Source organism: Nicotiana attenuata, unplaced genomic scaffold (assembly GCF_001879085.1).
Source record: "Nicotiana attenuata strain UT unplaced genomic scaffold, NIATTr2, whole genome shotgun sequence".
In the NCBI taxonomy this organism is placed as follows: Eukaryota; Viridiplantae; Streptophyta; class Magnoliopsida; order Solanales; family Solanaceae; genus Nicotiana; species Nicotiana attenuata.
In genome coordinates this window covers 90,728-111,882 of record NW_017671281.1, presented here as the reverse complement: position 1 = coordinate 111,882, position 21,155 = coordinate 90,728, and the positions used below count along the sequence as shown (strand labels likewise).

Genomic DNA, 21,155 nt, shown 5'->3' with positions numbered 1-21,155 from the left:
TAGAGACAATGCATGTCAAAGCATAAATTTCCAAGAATGAAGGACTTTTATTTTTCTTTTCATACACTTTCTTAGAATTATTGCAGATTTTGACAATTTAAACAATATAACAAAGCAAAAGCGAAGGGAATAGGAAGACCAGAAACTAAGTCACCCGACCAAATGAAGTTCTTATTTGAGTTCAAAAAGAGGAGCCAAACTGAGACAGAATGCAATTACAAAAGCCAACTACGCCTCGATTTCAAATTCATAATCAGCTATATGAATCCTCATGACTATTAGTTCTCCATTTAAATTCATCTTACACCAACATTATGCAGGATGAAAATAAAAAATAAAAAATATTATAAGTTCTCTATATTTTCTACACGCTTGAAAATCTCTGTAAAAAAATTTAATGATTAATTAGAAGGGCACATTGGGTAGAGTAATGGCCAAGAAAATGAGGTAAACCATGATGAGAAATGGAATGAGGAGAAACTCAATTGGTGGTGGTGGAAGAGGTGGCAAAACCAATGGCAATACCAGGAGACATAGTGTTATAACCGCCATGAAAAAATTCTTCAACATTATAATTGACTCATTCCATTTTCAATCTCAAACTTGTAATAGTCTTTTTTCCCATTTAAGAACATAAATATCCCTTAAGTATATATATGTAGATAACATTTATGAATGAAGGATTTCTGTACAAAAACAGAATTTATGAATGAAGGAATTTGAAGGGAAATTTAGACAAGGGGAAAGATTAAGGGTCACTATAGGAGATGTTTGGGAGATGAAAAGACGGGGTCATTGTCAAATCCAGGAGAATTGGAAATACAATCCATGATACCAAAGTAAAGTAGTTTAGGGTTGGATTCATTGTACATTAGATTTAAAATGGTTTATATTTGCCAGTGTGTTTGCAAGAATCTTCGTATCCATTCAAATTCACAACTTGGCTTTATTATATGATCATTAAGAAGCAGCCCTGCAGGGGATTTCTGTTTTTTTTTTCTTTTGTTATTAATTATCGAAATCCATTTGGCGGCGCTAGTGGCCAACCAGTGCTGGCGCGCATTTGACGTTATGGGGAAGCGCGCTGACATGTCATTTCCGATCACTTCGAGCGCCTACGTCACAGGCATGACGTCATCATAAGAGGCTCGGAAAAATCGAGGTTCAAATCATATCTTTTCATCTTATTCTAAGAAACGCAGGGACTATCTGTATACGGTCATAATCGCATGCCTCGGATTATAGGCTCGAGGGACCGAGTTCAGGCGAGCTCGAGTTCGAGCTCGAGGGACCAGACCCAAAGTTCGAAGATAGAGCACGATGCGTACCGAGGCCGAGTATGCTCGACCCGAAATAGTACCGTTATGGAATTGTAACAGAATGAGCGAGATTCCTGCCACGTTCCCAAGATCATGGCGCAAATCCCGGAATATGATTGTTCGATTTCGTACTAGGCGGTTAGACAGCTCTGTCAAGAATTTTCCTTACTGTTAATAGAAATATTCCTTATTTAGGGTTCCCCTTATTATATAAAGGAGACCCCAATCATTTGTAACATCATCTAATCATGGAGCAAAGAATATACTCTCTACGTTTTGCCTATTGTTCATTAGAATTGTCGTTTAGCACTACTGTTCTTACTTTACTTTTCTTACATAGTTGTTCTTATTGTTCCAAGCCCACCTCGAGGTTACTGCTGTTGAGTAACACTGGTTTGATTCACTTGTCTTTTTTATTTCTACTTCACATTGCTTGATTATTAATCGGTATTGAACTAAATCACATATCTTTAAAACCGCAAATCAAATTTAATTGTTACTCGTATTTTCGAGGTAAATAGTTTGGCGCCCACCGTGGGGCTAAAGATAATAGTTATTATTTCTTTATTGATTCTCATTACACACGTTGTTTTTAAACTTTTTCTTGTCAAAGATTTTCTGATTCTCAGGTTGAAACATGTCAGCACACAAAACGCACCTGTTCATGACAACGAAGGTCTTGGAGAAAATAGCAATACAGGGCTCGGTGTACCACCGATAAACCCAGGGGAAGTGCCAAATATGGAACCAGTTGACATTAGTTCACGCATTGCTCTAAACACTGATTTAGGCATAGACCCCGGGGAGAACGTACTCAGGAAAGCTTAATCTTGTGGCCAATGAGCACAAGGAGATGGGGGAATCAGCCTCCAAGTGATATTCGAGATGCTGCAAGCTCAGCAAATCGCCATCGCTCAACTCCAAAGTCAGAATAAGACTCCAAGCGTAGCTGAACGTGAAAACACTCAACGTGCTGAATTAGCGCTAGAAAGGCCCGATGAAAGTGGCTCGGGGACTGACCCCACGATTATGAGGATTCTCGAGGAGCTAACCAAGAGGACCGAGTCTGGGGAAAAGAAAATTTAAGACAATGATAAGAAGGTGGAAAGGAGCTATGATTTGATATCACAACTTAGCTCCCAACTCTATTGACTCGGTTGCTATGTTAGCAGATGCCTTGTGAAAGCGCACGCCGGGGCCATAAAGGTGGCCACGAGAAAATCGGACGTCTTCAAAATAAAACAAAGGAACGACGAGATGCTAAGGGAGTTCATGTCCAGGTTTCAGATGGAAAGCATGGAATTACCACCGGTCTCCGATGACTGGGCAATACAAGCTTTCATGTAGGGTTTGAATGAAATAAGCTCGATTGCATCTCGATAATTAAAGTAGAATTTGATCGAGTATCCAGTTGTGACATGGTCGGATGTGCACAACCGTTACAAATCAAAAATTAAGGGCAAGGACGACCAACTAGGAGCCCCCTCGGGTTCAGTTCATCGTAACAGATTCGCAGCCAAGCCCCTGAGGGACACAGACCGGGAATCGAGATTCAACAAAGAATGGTATCAGCCGTATGTCGATCGAAGGAACAACAGTTTAGGTCGTAACGCTCCTTGGAACGATCGAAGAAGCGATCGAGGTAAAAGTTCTTGGGGACTCATGAGTAAAAGTGGATTTGATAAGCATGCCGATCACGCAGAGGTGCCTCGATTATCGGAATACAACTTTAGCATAGATGCATCGGGGATTGTGTTAGCTATTGGAAGAATCAAGGACACCAAGTGTCCCAGGCCTATACAAAAACGATACTTCTCAAAGGAACCTGAACTTGATGTGCAAGTATCATGGCACACATGGTCATAGAATAGGAGATTGCAGGCGGCTAAGAGAGGAGGTGGCTCAGTTGTTCAACGAGGGTCACCTTCGAGAATTTTGAACTGATCGAGCTAAGAATTACTTCAGGGAAATGGATGCAAGGAAAACTGAGCAAGAAGAACCACAACATGTAATCCACATGATCATTGGCGGAGTCGATGTCCCTCAACGACCTGTATTCAAATGCACCAAGGTGTCAATCACAAGGGAAAAGCGGACTTGGAGCTATGTGCCTGAGGATGTCTTATCATTCTGTGACGAGGAAGCAGAAGGCATATCTCAGCCTCACAACGACGCCCTGGTAATCTCTATCATTTTAAAAAAAATTCAAGTTAAACGTGTTTTAGTAGATCCAGGTTGCTCAGCAAACATAATAAGATCGAGGCTCGTGGAACATCACTGCCTACAAGATCAGATTGTACCTGCGTCCTGGGTCCTAAATGGCTTTAACATGGCAAGCGAAACAACAAAGGGAGAGATTATCTTGCCAGTAAACGTAGCCGGGACCATACAAGACACTAGATTCCATGTCATCGAAGGTGACATGAGGTATAACACACTCCTCGGGAGACCATGGATACACCACATGAGATCAGTGCCTGCAACTCTTCACCAGATGATGAAATTCCCAATGGAGGAGGGAGTAAAAATAGTCCACGAAGAGCAACATGCTGCAAAAGAGATGTTTGCAATCAAGGAAGTGGTGTCGATACCAGAACCTTTGACCTCGGAGAAATCGAGCACCGAGGGTAAGCAGGCGGCCAAATAGCAATCACTGCCTCCAGCCTCGATGGAGTCGGAGCAACAGGTAATCGAAGACGAAGATGAGGATTTCCTTACTCCTCGAACCTTCGTCGCTCCCGAAGAATCCGATGAAACCAAATCAACTATCGAGGAGCTGGAGCAGGTCATTTTGATCGAATACATGCCCGAGAGAAAGGTATACCTGGGAATGGGATTGACCACCAAACTCAGGAAAAAACTCATTCAATTTCTGATTGATAAAATATATTGCTTTGCTTGGTCCCATTTAGATATGACAGGGATTCGACTGGAAATCATCACGCATCGGCTAAGCACCGATCCCAGGTTCATACTGGTGAAGCAAAAAGGAGGCCCCAAAATCCGAGGTAAAGCATGCTTTCATAAAAGCCGAGGTAACCAAACTTCTTAAAATAGGATCTATTCGGGAGGTAAAGTATCCCGAGTGGTTAGCCAACGTATTTGTAGTTCCTAAAAAAGGAAACAAACTTAGAATGTGCGTAGATTATAAGGACTTGAATAAAGTATGTCCTAAAGATTCTTTCCCCTTGCCAAACATCGATTGTATGATCGATGCCACGGCTGGCCACGAGACCCTAACTTTTCTCGATGCCTACTCCGGGTACAATCATATTTAGATGAACCCAGAGGACCAGGAAAAGACTTCATTTATTACTAAATTTAGGACCTATTGTTACAACGTAATGCCCTTCGGGCTAAAGAATGCAGGAGACACATACCAACACCTAGTTAACAAAATGTTCGAAGAGCAAATAGGCAAAATAATGGAAGTTTATATTGATGATATGTTGGATAAGTCCCTGCACACAGAGGACCATTTAGTTCATTTGCAGGAAACATTCAAAATCTTGAGGCACTACAACATGAAGCTTAACCCAGAGAAATGTGCCTTTGGAGTTGGCTCGGGTAAGTTCCTCGGCTTCATGGTGTCAAATCGGGGTATCAAATTCAACCCTAATAAGATCAACGCTATTGAGGATATCGCGATCGTGGATAGTGTGAAGGTCGTGCAAAGGCTAACAGGGAAAATAACTACTTTGGGTCGATTCATTTCGAGTTCGTCGGATCAGAGTCACCAATTCTTTTCCTTGCCCAAAAAGAAAAAGGATTTCGAATGGACCCCGGAATGTCAGCGAGCCTTAGAAAAATTGAAACGATACTTATCGAGACCACCTTTGCTTCACACCCTGAAGGTAGATGAAAAACTATTCTTATACTTGGCAGTGTCTGAGATAGCGGTAAGTGGGGTACTAGTTCGAGAAGAGCAAGGTACGCAATTTCCAGTTTATTACGTAAGCCGAACTCTGGAGATGCTGAAACTAGGTATCCTCACTTAGAAAAATTAGCACTTGCATTGATAAGGGCATCTCGAAATTTAAAACCATATTTTCAGTGTTATCCTATATGTGTATTAACCACTTACCCCCTTCGAAATGTTTTGTATAAGCCCGAGCTATCGGGCCAATTGGACAAATGGGCCGTCGAACTTAGTGGGTACGATATTGAATATCAACCCCGAACGGCCATCAAGTCTCAAATCCTAGTTGACTTTGTGGCCGATTTTACGCTGACCCTCGTGCCCGAAGTGGAGAAAGAACTACTGCTAAGCTCGGGTACATCGTCGGGGGTATGGTCCCTTTTTACAGATGGTGCCTCGAATGTAAAAGGGTCCGGGCTTGGCATTGTATTGAAGCCACCCACGGGTGATACCATTAGGCAATCTATCAAAGCTCTAACATTAACTAACAATGTGGCCATAATTGCAGCTCTCGAGCTAGCTAAAAGTTTGGGAGCAAAACTCATCGAGGCCAAGTGTGATTCTCTATTGGTGGTAAACTAAGTGAACAAAAGTTTCGAGGTTTGAGAGGATAAAATGCAACGGTACTTGGATAAACAACACGTAACTTTGCACCGCTTCAAGGAGTGGACTCTGGATCATGTGCCTCGAGAGAAAAATAGTGAGGCCGATGCACTTGCTAATCTGGGATCCTCGATCGAAGAAGATTACATCGTCTCGGGGACTGTCGTCCAATTATCAAGGTCTGTGGTTGAAGAGGGTCATGCCAAAATAAATTCAACAAGTTTAACATGGGACTGGAGGAATAAGTATACCGACTATTTGAAGAGTGGTAAACTCCCATCGGACCATAAAGAATCGAGGACCCTACGGGCCAAGGCTGCTAGGTTCGCATTAGATGAAGATGGAACATTGTACCGAAGAACATTCGATGGACCATTGGTTGTATGCTTGGGGCCAGGGGACACCGATTATGTTCTACGGGAAATCCACGAAGGCACTTTTTGGAACCATTCCAGTGCCGAATCTTTGGTCCGCAAAATTATCAGAGCAGGTTACTACTAGGATATCATGGAAAAAGATACTAAGGAATTTGTCAAAAAATGTGATAAGTGTCAACGATTTGCATCGATGATCTATCAGCCCAGAGAACAACTCCATTCGGTCCTATCCCCCTAGCCTTTCATGAAATGGGGAATGAATATAGTCGGCCCTCTACTAACGGCTCCAGGTAAAGCTAAATTTAATTTTTTTACGACTGATTATTTTTCTAAGTGGGTGAAAATATAGGCCTTCGAGAAGGTCAGAGAAAAAGAAGTTATTGACTTCATTGGGACCACATCATATGCCGTTAGGGATACCTGCCGAGATTGTATGTGACAATGGAAAATAATTCAACGGCAGCAAGGTGACGGAGTTCCTCGAGGCACAAAAAATAAAGAGGATCTTATCGAAACCATACCATCCAACTGGAAATGGACAGGCCGAATCAACAAACATAACTATAATTCAAAACGTGAAGAAAACGTTAGACGATTCAAAGGGGAAATGTAGAGAAGTTTTACCCGAGGTCCTTTGGGCATATCAGACAACATCAAAGTCTAGCATGAGGGTCACCCTTTTTTCTCTAGTATATGGCTCTGAGGCCCTCATCCCCGTCGAGGTCGAAGAACCCAGCGCTAGGTTTGACATGCATCGGAAGAGTCAAATCATGAGGCCATGAATGCTAGTCTCGAGGTATTAGATGAAAAGCGAGAAGAAACACTTGTTCGGATGGCCGCGCAGAAGAAAAAGATCGTAAGATACTACAATAGAAGGACCAACCTTCGACACTTCAGAATTGGAAACTTAGTTCTACGAAAGGTCACCCTCAATACTCGAGACCCTAATGAAGGGAAACTAGGCCCGAATTAGGAAGGACCGTACCGAGTCCTCAGATTTGTCGGTAAAGGATGTTAAAAATGTGAACAACTGCCACACAATTGGAACATATCATTACTCAAACGATACTACTGCTAAGGTATGGCTTTATCCTTTTGCACATTTGAGTTTAAAACTAACTTGTTACAGATTTTCGATGGAAGCTATCGAAGGCACGCGATCTCGTAGACACCCTTTTTAGAGGAAGGCCTTAGGTTTTAAAGCATGTGTTGCACTCTTTTTCCCTCATATCGGATTTTGTCTCAAATGGGTTTTATCGGCAAGGTTTTTAACGAGGCAAAAATTATGTGCTACCTAAGGAGAACTCGATAGTATCCAAGGCTTCTTTTCAATTAACGTCGAATACTGGGGGGCATCACCCTCAGAGGTTATGTTTTCAAGGAAAATACTTCACGCCTAAGAGGGCCTTAATAGGAAAACTTTATAATGGGCTAAACGGTCAGATGAATCGTGTCCATATAGAATACTCGTGCCCTGACGGCAAAACATGTACGCATGTATCAAATTATTTAAAGAAGCATTTTGTTTATATCAAAAACACTTTGTGTCTCAAAGAAGTATACTATTATACGAGCTCTACACTTATAATACTACGGGAAACGGCTCAAGAGCCAAAGCATAAAACCACCCCGAATACTCGAGGACTGTCATCGACAGTCAATACATCTGACTCACCAAAAACTCGAACTCATAAGACCTCAAAGAGGCATCCCCACGAAATAAAGGCCAAGGCCAATATACTCGGGGACTAGCTTTTTTGAACAAGTTAGAAAAGTTATCGGGAAACAAGTCCAAGTGACATACCCGAAGGCTATGACCATATTAAAGACTACGGTCATGAAAAATGGCTACGACCTAAATATTGCGGCTCGGAGACGTCTGGCTTCCGCTATAAATCAAAGGCATTGAAACACTTTGAAAAAATCATTTAAGTTAGGCTACCCTCTACAAAAGCAAAATATAAAGGGCTTCAATAAATCTAGCCCTCGAATAATTTAAAAGGCTTCGATAAATTTAGCCCTCGGATAATTTAAAGGCTTCGATAAACATCAGCCTTCGAAAAAACCTCAAGAGGTATTCGATTATGTTTACACAAACTAATTACTAATAAGGTTCAGATATGTTGAACCTTCGAAAAACCCAAACTGGTACAAAAAACACATGCCAAGGCATACAAAATTTTTCACGAAGTCTTTTAGCCGAAAAAAGGGAAAAATTATAGCCACTGTAGAGGCTGAATCGACCCAACTTAAAGAGCCTAAGGGCCAACTTAAAGAGCCTAAGGGCCAATATAAAAAAGCCTAAGGGCTAACTTTATTTCGAGTTCGAGCAAGTGATCACTCGACTACTAAGCCCAAGGGCTACCCGAGTTTGAGAAAATTCTCACTCGAGGACAATCTACGAAGCCTAAGGGCTAACTTTTTCAAGACCTTGCTCTCACTCAACTCGGACTCAGGAGTCCCGATTTCCCAAGCTTGCATCAAATCAATTTAAGCTTAGCTCGAGGATTAACAAACACCTTAAGGGGTATTGTATTGATCGATTAAAAACCTAAGGGTTTATTATGTTCTGAGTCCGGTATTCGGACTAATCTCTAAAGCTATACAATCAAATTTTTCACAAATAAAGATGGAATGGAATTCAAGACGAGCCAAAAATGAGATAAAGAGATCCTTTTATATTTCCAAGAGATGCTTGCAAAATATATTTACGACATCCGCGAAGGGTCCTTACACAGAAACAAAGAAGCAAAAAATAAAAGCCAAGAACCTAATCTACTTTTAGGGCCACGTCCCCGAGAGCGGCATCTCCGGGAACCTCCTTCCCGGGGATCCCATTTTGTTCTTTGGAAATTTTTGTGTGCTTGAAGAAATTTAGGGCAGAAAACCCTCGATAAATATAACTATATTTCCAACAGGTGGGATTGAGCATTCTGTTGAAATTTTGGGCCATAATCCATTAATAAAGAGCGGCAAAAGAGAAAGACCAGAAGGGAAGACAAGAAGATGTAGCTTCAGCTTCTATCACAACAAAAATCAAAAAAGATTGCAAGATGCACGAGCAATGATCCAAGAATATTTATCCTTGGGACGTTGTACCGGTGTGGGATGCAAAAGTTAGTAGATGATAGTGCCACCTCACTCCATGGAAAGCAAAAGGAATGAAGTGCCACACCAAGTTGAAGTTAAGAGAGATGAGCGACAGGGTGAAGTTCGCATATTTTCTGATGCGGTAAGGATTCTGCGCCCTTCTCTCGTTGTTTCGAATCAAAGCTTTGAAAAGGGGAGCCTTGGCGTAACTGATAAAGTTGCTGCCATTCGACCAGGAGGTCGCAGGTTCGAACCATGGAAACAGATGATTAGAGAAAGAAATTAAGAAGGAAAAGAATTAGAGTAACGAAGATGAAATGAGTACATTTCTTTGTTCAACGGAGTAGCCTCATATTTATAGAAAGGCGACAACGGTTCGGCGGCGCTAGTGGCCGACCAGTGCTGGCGCGTATTTGATGTTTTTGGGGAAGCGTGCTGACATGACATTTTCGATCACTTCGAGCGTCTACGTCACGGGCATGACGTCATCATAAGAGGCTCGGGAAAATCTAGGTTCAAATTGTTTCTTATCATCTTATTCTAAGCAACGCGGGGACTATATGTTACGGTCATAATCGCATACCTCCGATTATAGGCTCGAGGGCCCGAGTTCAGGCGAGGTCGAGTTCGAGCTCGAGGGACCAGACCCAAAGTTCGAAGATAGAGCATGATACGACCGAGGCCGAGTATGCTCGACCCCGAAATAGTATTTTTATGGACTTGAAACAGAATGAGCGAGATTCCTACCACGTTCCCAAGATCATAGCGCAAATCCCGGAATAGGATTGTACGATTCCGTACTAGGCGGTTAGACAGTTGTGTCGAGAATATTCCTTATTCTAAATAGAAATATTCCTTATTTAGGGTTCCCCTTATTATATAAATGAGACCCCAATCATTTGTAACATCATCTAATTATTGAGCAAAGAATATACTCTCTACTTTTTGCCTACTGTTCATCAGAATTGTCCTTTAGCTCTACTGTTCTTACTTAGTTGTTTTTATTGTTCCAAGCCCACCTCGAGGTCACTGCTATCGAGTAACACTGGTTTTGATGCACTTGTCTCTTTCATTTCTACTTCACATTTCTTGTTTATTAATCGGTATTAAACTAAATCACTTATCTTTAAAAACATAATTAATTTAATTGTTACTAGTATTTTGGAGATAAACATTTACTTTATTTATACATCTAAAGAGTTCTCTTTCCTTTTATATTAAAAGCTCTACTTTTGTGTTAAAGTATTAAATATTATCTTTTAAATACCTAAACCTATTATTTCAAAAAAATGGGCCCCCATATTAGAGGGCCTAAGGCACAAACCTTACCCCTCCCTCATCATGTTAGAGCCGGCCCTGCATTTTGAGCATGAGTTTCATACATCTTTTGGACAATAACAAGGGTACGGTCCCCAAAAATAGAAGAATACTTCGATTTTCCTGGAAAAACTGAAAATCACCCGAAAATATTTTTAAGAAATTCAACACTAGAAAAGGTTTCTCATCACACTTCTCAATCCAAACGCCAAATAAATGTTTGGTTATACATATTCTATGTAAAATGCAATTAATGAGTCAAATCAAATATATGTGAATCACAAAATTAAAACCCACCAAAATAAACCATGACACCAGATTAACATGACTATCTGCTGCATATATTTGATGCTTTGATGGAAATTGACTTCTATAAAGTCATAGAAGAATTTCATACCAATAGATACAAGGTAAACATAACCTTGATTATTGATCACAATCTTAATAAAAGGAAAAGAGAAAAACAAAAACATAAGTTCTTAATACTTAAATAATAAACCAACATTTAGAACAAGTTCTTGATGGTAAAAGATCTTCAAAACATAGGGTTGCAATGAGCATAAAACTAGGACTCAGTATGAGATTACTCTTCTTTTTTACCATTCTTATCAATGGTCTCTTGATTTGTTTCCTCATTCTTATCAGAGTTCATGAAGTTATTCCAAGCAGTAGCATAAAACTTTTCAAGCTCGAATTTTTTCCCATTCTTATTAGGGTTCATGAGATTATTCCGAGCATCAGCAAAAAACTTTTCAACCTTCAATTTTTCCTCCAGTGTTCCTGTGTATCCAGCTGGCAGCTTCTCGCTTTTTGTCTTCTTTGATGTTTCAACCTTTAATTTTCAATTAATAAAATTATGTTAAGCTTGACATAAGAATAAGATTAACGATTAGCTAGTTAATCCATTTATAATATGTGTATAACAATATATAATTATGTTTATAGCATAACCAAGGTAAATAATTAAATCAGCCAACTAATTGTGTGAAGATCCTTATAAAATTTACTTATGATTTTTCACATAACAAAGTCATTTCTCACGAAAAATTCAATTTACAGGGTTTGAGCACGAATAAAATATTTTTCTTGGAAAATATTTCGACACTTCCCACACATACGGGTAGAAGTTACTTTTTCTCAAATTTATAACTTTAATTTTATATTTTTTTCTCCAACTAACACTTAAATATTATTACTATTATTTAATTGCACCTTTGCATCTAAGTACTTTCAGACTTATTACTGATATTTAATTTATTCTTGTTTTAAAAAAATAATTTGAATTCATCAACCAAATATTAGAGAATAGGCGCATATCCGGTGTAGAAGCTATCATTAAAGAACACAATTAGAGAAAAGAGCAAGAGGAGTGATGAGTTGTGACTTGTGAGGTTGGACCTTTAAAAATGCCTTTTGTCTAAAATTTACATGATCTCACGCAATTACTGTCACTTGTGTGAGATATAGGATAAAAATTTTAAAACAGAGTATACAAAAGGCGAAGAAGAAATAATCCAATAGAGCCCATCTATTTCACGGTTCTTCATCTAGACACTTCAACTTAAACGCCTCTAATAGATTCTGTCCCTTATTTACATTAATTTATTATTCACGTCATTTTTTTAAGAAAATATTTTTTTATTTAAATAAAATCCATTTTCTTTGATGAACAGACCGTGTTGCGCTGACCTCATTTTTGTACAATTCTTTCTTAGGTGGTGGTCGAATTTGTAGTTGGGTCTTTTATGGGAATGGCGTGAAGGTATGGTGGTTTGAGAGTTGCGTTTTTTCAAGGGGGTGGCGCGATCTGAAGATGGTGGAATTGGGTCTTTGGTTGCTATTCTAATCTTTTTCTCTTTCTTCTACCACTCTTTTGTCGTTGGAATTTTGGGTCATGATAATGGGCTAACGGAAACAAAAGTTTGAGACTATCTATTTTATTGGTTATTTGTATACTGCACCAAGTTAATGGAAGGTTAAAGTGAAGCTAAACTAAAGTTATTGACTTTCGGGTGAGAAACCCTAAACACAACTAGAAGAATTAACCTAATAACCGTTCATTGAGTCGTTTAAATTAAAAATAGCCGATAAATATATATAATTTATGTGTAATATGTATATAACCCTATATAATCATTACACCGTCAAGAAAAGTAAATAATGAATTGAAATGGCTATTTGTGTAACGATTCCATAAACTTCTGAGTCAAAACACATATTAAAATTGAGTTTACTAATAAGTCAAAGAATTTAGATATCCAACTCAACCTTAAAATCATAGGTAATATATCAATATATAAACCCTTATAAACTAAGGATAATACCAAAATAAAAATGTAACAAGGAAAATTGATTCGAATAATCTTACATTTGTGCTTGCAGCATTTCTCCACGGTTGAGTTGACGTTATAGTCGGTGTTGGTGCCCTTTTTTTCGAATTGATTGCCTTGTCCTGTGGAAGTTAGGAAGACAACATCAAGAAGATTGAAAATAACAACAAAAAATTACCAAAAATTCCTTTATAGAAAAAATTTTAAAGGAAGGAAAAAAATGTCCTTAAATAATATATCTAAACTATTATTAAAAGATACTTTTCATTAGGGACAAAAGGAGAACAAATGAAAAATAGAGCAATCCGCACAAGCGAAAAGTATACATATCACCATTGAAAATTACTATAACATCATATAAAAATTATTACAACAGCATAGAGCAAGATTAACAACATGCAAGTAAGGGATTATTTCATGACATAAACATATTTTACAAGCAGAGCTTATTAATCATTATTGGAATGGGGAGTCTTGTTTCTGAAACAATAAAGAGAGAAGATTTTATTAAGAAGAATCGCAAAATGTTTCTTAAATGATCGATTTGAGGTAGATCAAGTGAATAAGATGAATTACCATTATGTGACGCTAGAACAAAAGATCACCTTACAGAAACTTAAAATCAATGTCTTGAAAAGACTCGACTCTATGATTTATATAGAGGAGGATTTATATTCAAAAGATCAATAAAGGAAAAAGTTAAAGTTGTAAGTGAATGAACAGATGAGGATAATCAAATGATGCGAATCAGGTTAATTTTGATATTTTGGAATGAAAATTATTGTATTTCACCATAATTGAACAACTTACGAAAAATTCCCATATCTTGATTATCTGTTGAATTATTATAATTTTGCGTTGACGCGTCATAATGACTAGGATCAATATCTATATAACATTTATAATTATTATGAAAATCTAAGAAAGAATGATAAGTCTAACGGTCTCTTATTTACCCGCTTATTGCACCACCTCAAAACTTTTCAAATTTAAAGTTATATATGCATCTAAAGAAAGATAAAACCATAAGAATAGTACTCCCTACACCAAAAGGACAATGAAAATAAAAGAGAAAATAGGGCACAATAACCTTTCATATCATTAATTAATTTCTTTACATAGAGTAAGTATTTTGAATTTACTTAAGCAAAATTAAAGGAGAGATTTGGCTATTGGCTAATTAAAAAACCAAGTGCAATAAAAAGAAAAGGCTAGTGCAACAAACAAATTCAAGTAACAAAAGAAAATAGCTAAAATTTCGATGGAGTTTTCCGCCTATCTGATTTTTCATCAGAATTCCAATTATATTTCCGACAACATTCTGATGGAATAATGAATATTTTTTATTCTTTTGCTTTTTGGACAGCTTTGGAAATCTTCGCTCATAATTTCTCGTTCTTATTTTCCCGTAAATATCGTCAAAAAGCTAATAGTAAAAAATAAAAATAAAAAATAAGGGCAAGTTTCCGACGAATTTGGTCGTTAAATCAATTAAAAATAAATTTATCTTTATTTTTTTCCGAATATCGTATGATTGACAAATGTGTAAAAATTTTTAAAATGAAAATTGTTTTAATTTAATCATAACTGAATCTATATATAAATATAAAGCTGGGAATAGAGAAGGTGATAAGGCATGCTTTTCTAACCTGCATGACCCAAAATTCGCATGTCGTGATGGCGCCTACCTTAATACCAGGCAAGCCGACAATCTCAATAAACCACAATTTCTTTTAAGTACTTCAAAAGTTTCAATATACTTAGGACTCAACTTGTCCTTCTTCCCGAATCTGATAACACCCTTCATAGGAAAAATTCTAAGTAGTACCTTCTCTCCTACCATGTAAGCAACATCACGGGCCTTGCAGTCAACATAGCTCTTCTGTCTAGATTGTGCAGTGCGGATTCGATCCTGAATCAATTTAACTTTTCTCAAGCATCCTGAACTAAGTTAGTACCCAATAACCTAGCCTCACCCGGCTCAAACCAACCCACAGGAGACCGACATTGTCTACCATATAAAGCCTCATACGGAGCCATCTGAATGCTCGATTAGTAATTGTTATTATAGGCAAAATCTGCTAGCGGGAGAAAATGATCCCAAGAACCCCCAAAATCTATAACACAAGCGCGTAACACATCTTCCAATATCTAAATAGTGCGCTCGGACTGTCCGTGCGTCTTGGGGTGAAATGCAATACTCAATTGAATCTGTGTGCCTAACTCTCGCTACACTACTCTCCAAAATTGTGACGTAAACTATGTGCCCCTATCTGAAATAATGGACACTGGCACACCGTGAAGACGAACAATCTCACGGATATAAATCTCCGCTAACCGCTCCGAAGAATAAGTAGTACCAACTGGAATAAAATGCACGGATTTGGTCAATCTATCCACAATTACCCAATTGGCATCAAACTTCCTCGATGTCCGTGGGAGCTCATCTACGAAGTCCATGGTGATACGCTCCCACTTCCACTATGGAATTTCAATTCTCTGAAGCCATCCGCCCGTTTTCTGATGCTCGCACTTTACCTGCTGACAATTTAAACACCGAGCTACAAACCCAACTATATCTTTCTTCATTTTTCTCCACCAATAATGCTTCCTCAAGTCCTGGTACATCTTAGCGGCAGCAGGATGAATGGAATACCGTGAACTGTGGGCCTCCTCAAGAATCAAGTCATGCACTCTATCTATGTTTGGTACACAAATCCGAACCTGCATCCTCAACACCCCATCATCTCCAATGGTAACATCTTTGGCATCGCCATGCTGAACCGTATCCTTCAGGACAAGCAAATGGGGGTCATCATACTGACGCTCTCTGATGCGGTCATATAAGGAAGACCGAGAAATCACACAAGATAGAACCCGACTGGGCTCCGAAATGTCTAATCACACGAACTGGTTGGCTAAGGCCTCATCTAAAGCAAGCGGTATTTCACCAACAAGAATAAATGCAAGGCTACCCATATTCACTACCTTCCTACTGAAAGCATCGGCCACCATATTGGCCTTCTCGGGATGATACAAAATAATAATATCATAATCTTTTATCAGTTTTATCCATCTTCATTGTCTCAAATTTAGATCCTTTTGTTTGAATAAATGCTGAAGACTCCGATGATCTATAACTACTTCACAAGACACACCATAGAGGTAGTGTCTCCAAATCTTCAATGCATGAACAATAGCTGCCAACTCCAAGTCATGAACATGGTAGTTCTTCTCATGAGGTTTCAATTGGCGTGAATCATAAGCAATTACTTTATTCTCCTACATTAAGACACACCCAATACCAATCCAAGAAGCACTACAATATACAGTATAAGAGCCTGAAGCTGAAGGTAAAACTAGAACTTGAGCTGTGGTCAAGGCAGTCTTGAGCTTCTGAAAGTTCTCTTCACACTCATCCGACCACCTGAATGGAGCACCTTTCAGGGTCAATTTAGTCAAAGGCGATGCAACAAACAAGAAACCCTCCACAAAGCGTCGATAATATCCGGCCAAGCCGAGAAAACTCTGAATCTCCGTAGCTGAAGATGGACTGGGCCAACTCTGAACTGCCTCTATCTTCTTCGGATCCACCTTAATCCTCTCACTAGACACTATGTGTCCCAAGAATGCCACCGAACTAAGCCAGAACTCACACTTATAAAATTTGGCATAAAGTTTCTCCTCTCTCAGCCTCTACAATACAATACCCAAGTGTTGTGCATGCTCCTCTTGGCTATGTGAGTACACCAAGATATCATCAATAAATACTACGACAAATTAATCAAGATACGACTGGAATACGCTATTCATCAAGTGCATAAATGCTATTGGGGCGTTGGTCAGCCAAAAATACATCACGAGAAATTCATAATGACCATAACGGGTTCTGAATGTCGCCTTTAGAATATCTGAATCCTGAATTTTTAACTGGTGATATCCGGACCTCAAATCAATGTTGGAGAACACCCTCGCTCTCTGAAGCTGGTCAAATAACTCATCAATACGTGGCAAAAGATACTTATTCTTGATTGTAACTTTGTTCAACTGCCTGTAATCAATGCACATCCGCATAGTACCATGTTTCTTTTACACAAGCAGAATTGGCGCACCCCAAGGCGACAGACTAGGCCTAATAAACTCTTAGCAAGAAGTTCCTGAAGTTGCTCCTTTAATTCTTTCAATTCAGCTGGTGCCATATGATACGGAGGAATAGAAATGGGCTGAGTGCCCGGCACCAAATCAATACAGAAATCAATATCCCTGTCGGGTGGCATACCCGACATGTCTATAAAAAATACATCTGGAATGTCTCGCACGACCGATACTGAATAAATAGTAGGAGTATCTACATCAAAATCTATCACAAAGGCCAAATATGACAAACACCCCTTCCCAACCAGACGTTGGTCCTTCAAATAAGAAATTACACTACTGGGAACATAATCTAGAGAATCTTTCCACTCAACCTTTGGAAATCCTGACATCCTAACGTCACGGTTTTAGAGTGACAATCAAGAATAGCATGGCATGGAGACAATCAATCCATACCCAAGATTACATCGAAATCAACCATACTAATAAATAAGAGACCAACTCTAGTCTCCATTCCCCCAATAGTTACCAGACACGACCGATACATACGATCCACGATAATAGTATCGCCCACTAGCGTAGATACACGAACAAGTGAAATTAAGGACTCACGTGGCATAACTAGAATACAAGCAAAATATGACGAGACATATGAATAGGTGGAACCAGGGTCAAATAATATAGAAGCTTCCCTGTAGCACACTAAGACAATACCTATGATTACTGTGTCTGAGGCAACTGCATCTGGTCTGGCAGGAATAGCATGGAATCTCGCTCGACCACTACCTGATCTGACCCCTCCAGGCGTGCCCCACCTCATGCTGGCTGGGCGGGTAGTGGAATAACTGGTGCGTGAGCCGCAGCTTGACTCCTCTGCTGAATTGGACCTCGTGGAAGGCGGGGACTAAACTTCCTCACATGACCCAGCTCTCCACACTCATAACAATGCCTCTCAAAAAATGGCTGCGAGTGTTGAGGCAGTACCCGAGAACCACAAAAATTCCAAAAGAACCTGGTATAGATGAACCCTGAATAGATGGTGCACGAGATGAACTCTGAGTTGGAAGTTCTCTAAGAGACGACTGGCTCGATCGAGCTCTATATGAATCATGGCTAGCTAATGCGCTATGATGAGCAACAAGCCTATAAGGTTGACCCCTACTGTGATAGGACTGTCCCCCAAAAGGAACACCAATGGAATTACCCGAACCACGAGACCTCTTGGCCTTCCTCTCCTCACGCTTTTGAGAACGGACCATTTTTAGCTATCGAGCACTATCAATCACCTCGTCGAATTTAGCACCTGCTACATTTCCCAGAGTCATAACAAAACAAAACTGTTGGTTGAAGCAATTAATAAAACTCCTAATCTTTTTCCTCTCAGTGGGAACTAACCAAATTGCATGACGAGCTAAGTCTGAAAACCTCATCTCGTATTGTGCAATCGATATGTCCTCCTAACGGAGCTGTTTTCCTGCACAGCTCCTTTCTGCAGGTCTGTGGTACAAACTTCTCCAAGAAGAGAATGGAGAACTCATGCCATGAAAGTGGTGCTGCACCAATTGGTCTTCTCCTCTCATAAGTCTCCCACCATGTGAAGGCTACCCTAGTCAACTGAAAGGTAGTAAATAAGACCCCACCGGTCTCCAGAATATCCGATGTACGAAGAATCTGCTGGCATCTGTCTAAGAAATTCTGAGCCCGCAACCCGACCCAAATGTATCCTCACAACACAGGCCCTCGGCTTTACTCAGTCAGAATCTCATATGCCCCTCGGGCCACAGTAAAATGTGAAGCTCAGCTCAAATACCTTTGAAAATATCATTTAATGTGTTTAAAACAGAATAATACAGCTGAGTCTAAATTAGTAAAATATAGTATGACTGAGCACCAGTATGAAATCAATCAGTGAGGAAAATATCATTTAAAAATCCCCTAAGGGTTCAAACAGCTGGCACGAAGCCCACATATGGCATTTAGCTCAAAATATAATAATATTAAACAATTAATTATCAAATATGCAGTAAAATAATCATTCGGGATGGACTAAGTCACAATCCCCAAAGGTGCTCTACCCCACGCTCGTCATCTAGCGTGTAAGTCACCTCAACATAGCTGTACGCTGTGAAATTCCGGGGTTTCATACCCTCAGGACAGCATTTAAAATCATTACTCACCTCAATCCGGCCCGAAATCTAGCTTGCAATTCCTTTGCCCTACGGAACAACTTCCAAGTGCTCCAAATCTACCAAGTTCAGATTTTTATCATTAAATTATGCTAAACGAATGAATTCCAATTGAAAAATATCGATTTTAAGCACAAAGCCCGAAATCAGTCAAAACCTGACCCCCGAGCCCGTGTCCCAGAACTGGATAAACTTTATACCAAAATGTTCTTCATCATCTCACGAGTCCGTACATATAAAGAACTCGAAAATCGGAGTTCTTTTGACCCCTCAAATCATCCCTAGAAGGTCTCCTAATCTCAAGCCCTAACTCCACCTTTTTCTACTGATTTTCATGAATTTAACACTGATATTTTGTTCCTTAATCACAAATAATCGAGTTTTAGGGTCCAAAATCCTTACCTCAACGAAGAACAATGATTTCCTCTCTTCAAAATCGCCCAAAGCTTCAAAATTTTTAGTTAAAAGTGAGAAACCCTCTGAAAATCGCGAAGGAGGAAATATTTTAATCTGACCAGACATTTCCGCATCTGCGGTCCTCCAACCGCATCTGCAGTACTGCATTTGCGGTTTCATGGTCCACTTCTGCGATTCTTCACTTAAACCCGCTTCTCTGCACCTGCGATGCTCCAACCGTATCTGCGCCATCACAGGTGCGGTCATATATCCGCTTCTGCGGCTCTTCCTTCGCATGTGCGGCGCCGCACCTACGGTCCCCTATCCGCAGGTGCGGAAATACCAGAAGCAGCAAAAATACAGCAGCTGCACAAATTCTCCAAACTCCCCGTCAACCATCCGAAATCACCCCGAGGCCCCCGGGACCTCAACCAAAAGCACAAACATATTCCATAACCTTATTCAAACTTGTACCAATCTTCAAAACACTTCAAACAACATAAAAATCATGAAAACTCATCAAATTCAAGCCTAAGGTTCTAAATTCTTCTGCATTCCGCTTTTGATCAAAAACCCAACCAAACCACGTACAAATAACATGAAATTTTGCACACACATCCCAAATGACATAACGAAGCTACTGTAACTTCCGGAATTCCATTCTGACCCCTATATCAAAATCTCACCTATCAACCGGAAAACGCCAAAAAATCCATTTCGCCAACTCAAGCCTAAATCTACTCCGGACCTCCAAAGCACATTTTGATCACACTCCTAAGTCCCAAATCACCGAAGCTATCGGAACCGTCGGAACTCACGTCCGCACCCTCTATCACATAAGTCAATATCCGGTTGACTTTTCTTAATTAAGCCTTATTAAAAGAGACTAAGTGTCTCAAACCTTCTCAAAACCTTTCTGAACCCGAGCCAACCAACCCGATCACATACAAAACCAATAATTAAGGCAAATAGAAGTAGAAATGGGGAAAACGGGGTGGTAACTCATGAGACGACCAGTCGGGTCGTCACATCCTCCCCCTCTTAAGCAAACGTTCATCCTCGAACGAGTCAAGAAACGTACCTGAAGCAAACGTTGCCTCCTCCACGGGCTGACCTCTCCACTGCACTTTCACTGAAGCTATATCCTTTGATCTCAACTTCCGAACTTAACGCTCCAAAATAGCTACTGGCTCCACATTATAAGTCAGATCACCCTCCAATTGAACCGTGCTGAAATCTAGAACCCGAGACGGGTCTCCAATATACTTCCGGAGCATAGAAACATGGAATACTCGGTGCATACCTGACATGCTGGGTGGCAAAGCAAGCTCATAAGCCACCTCGCCAACCCTTCGAAGTACCTCAAAAGGCCCAATAAACCGTGGACTCAATTTACCCTTCTTTCCAAACCTCATAACACTCTTCATGGGTGAAACCTTCAACAGAACGTTCTCACCAACCATATATGACACATCACGAACCTTCCTGTCATCATAGCTCTTTTGTCTCGACTGTGCTGTATG

At 39.8% G+C, this 21,155-nt stretch overlaps 1 protein-coding gene across 1 annotated transcript; it reads right to left on the bottom strand.

Moving 5' to 3' along the window:
* Positions 1-10,958: 10,958 nt before the first annotated feature.
* LOC109207269 lies at positions 10,959-13,752 on the bottom strand. The gene is made up of 3 exons (XM_019370162.1): positions 13,532-13,752; positions 12,994-13,077; positions 10,959-11,457 (listed from the first exon to the last, which is right to left on the bottom strand). Exons 1-3 carry the CDS (start codon positions 13,532-13,534, stop codon positions 11,209-11,211), a joined length of 336 nt encoding a protein of 111 aa, XP_019225707.1. The 5' UTR covers positions 13,535-13,752; the 3' UTR covers positions 10,959-11,208.
* Positions 13,753-21,155: the final 7,403 nt, after the last annotated feature.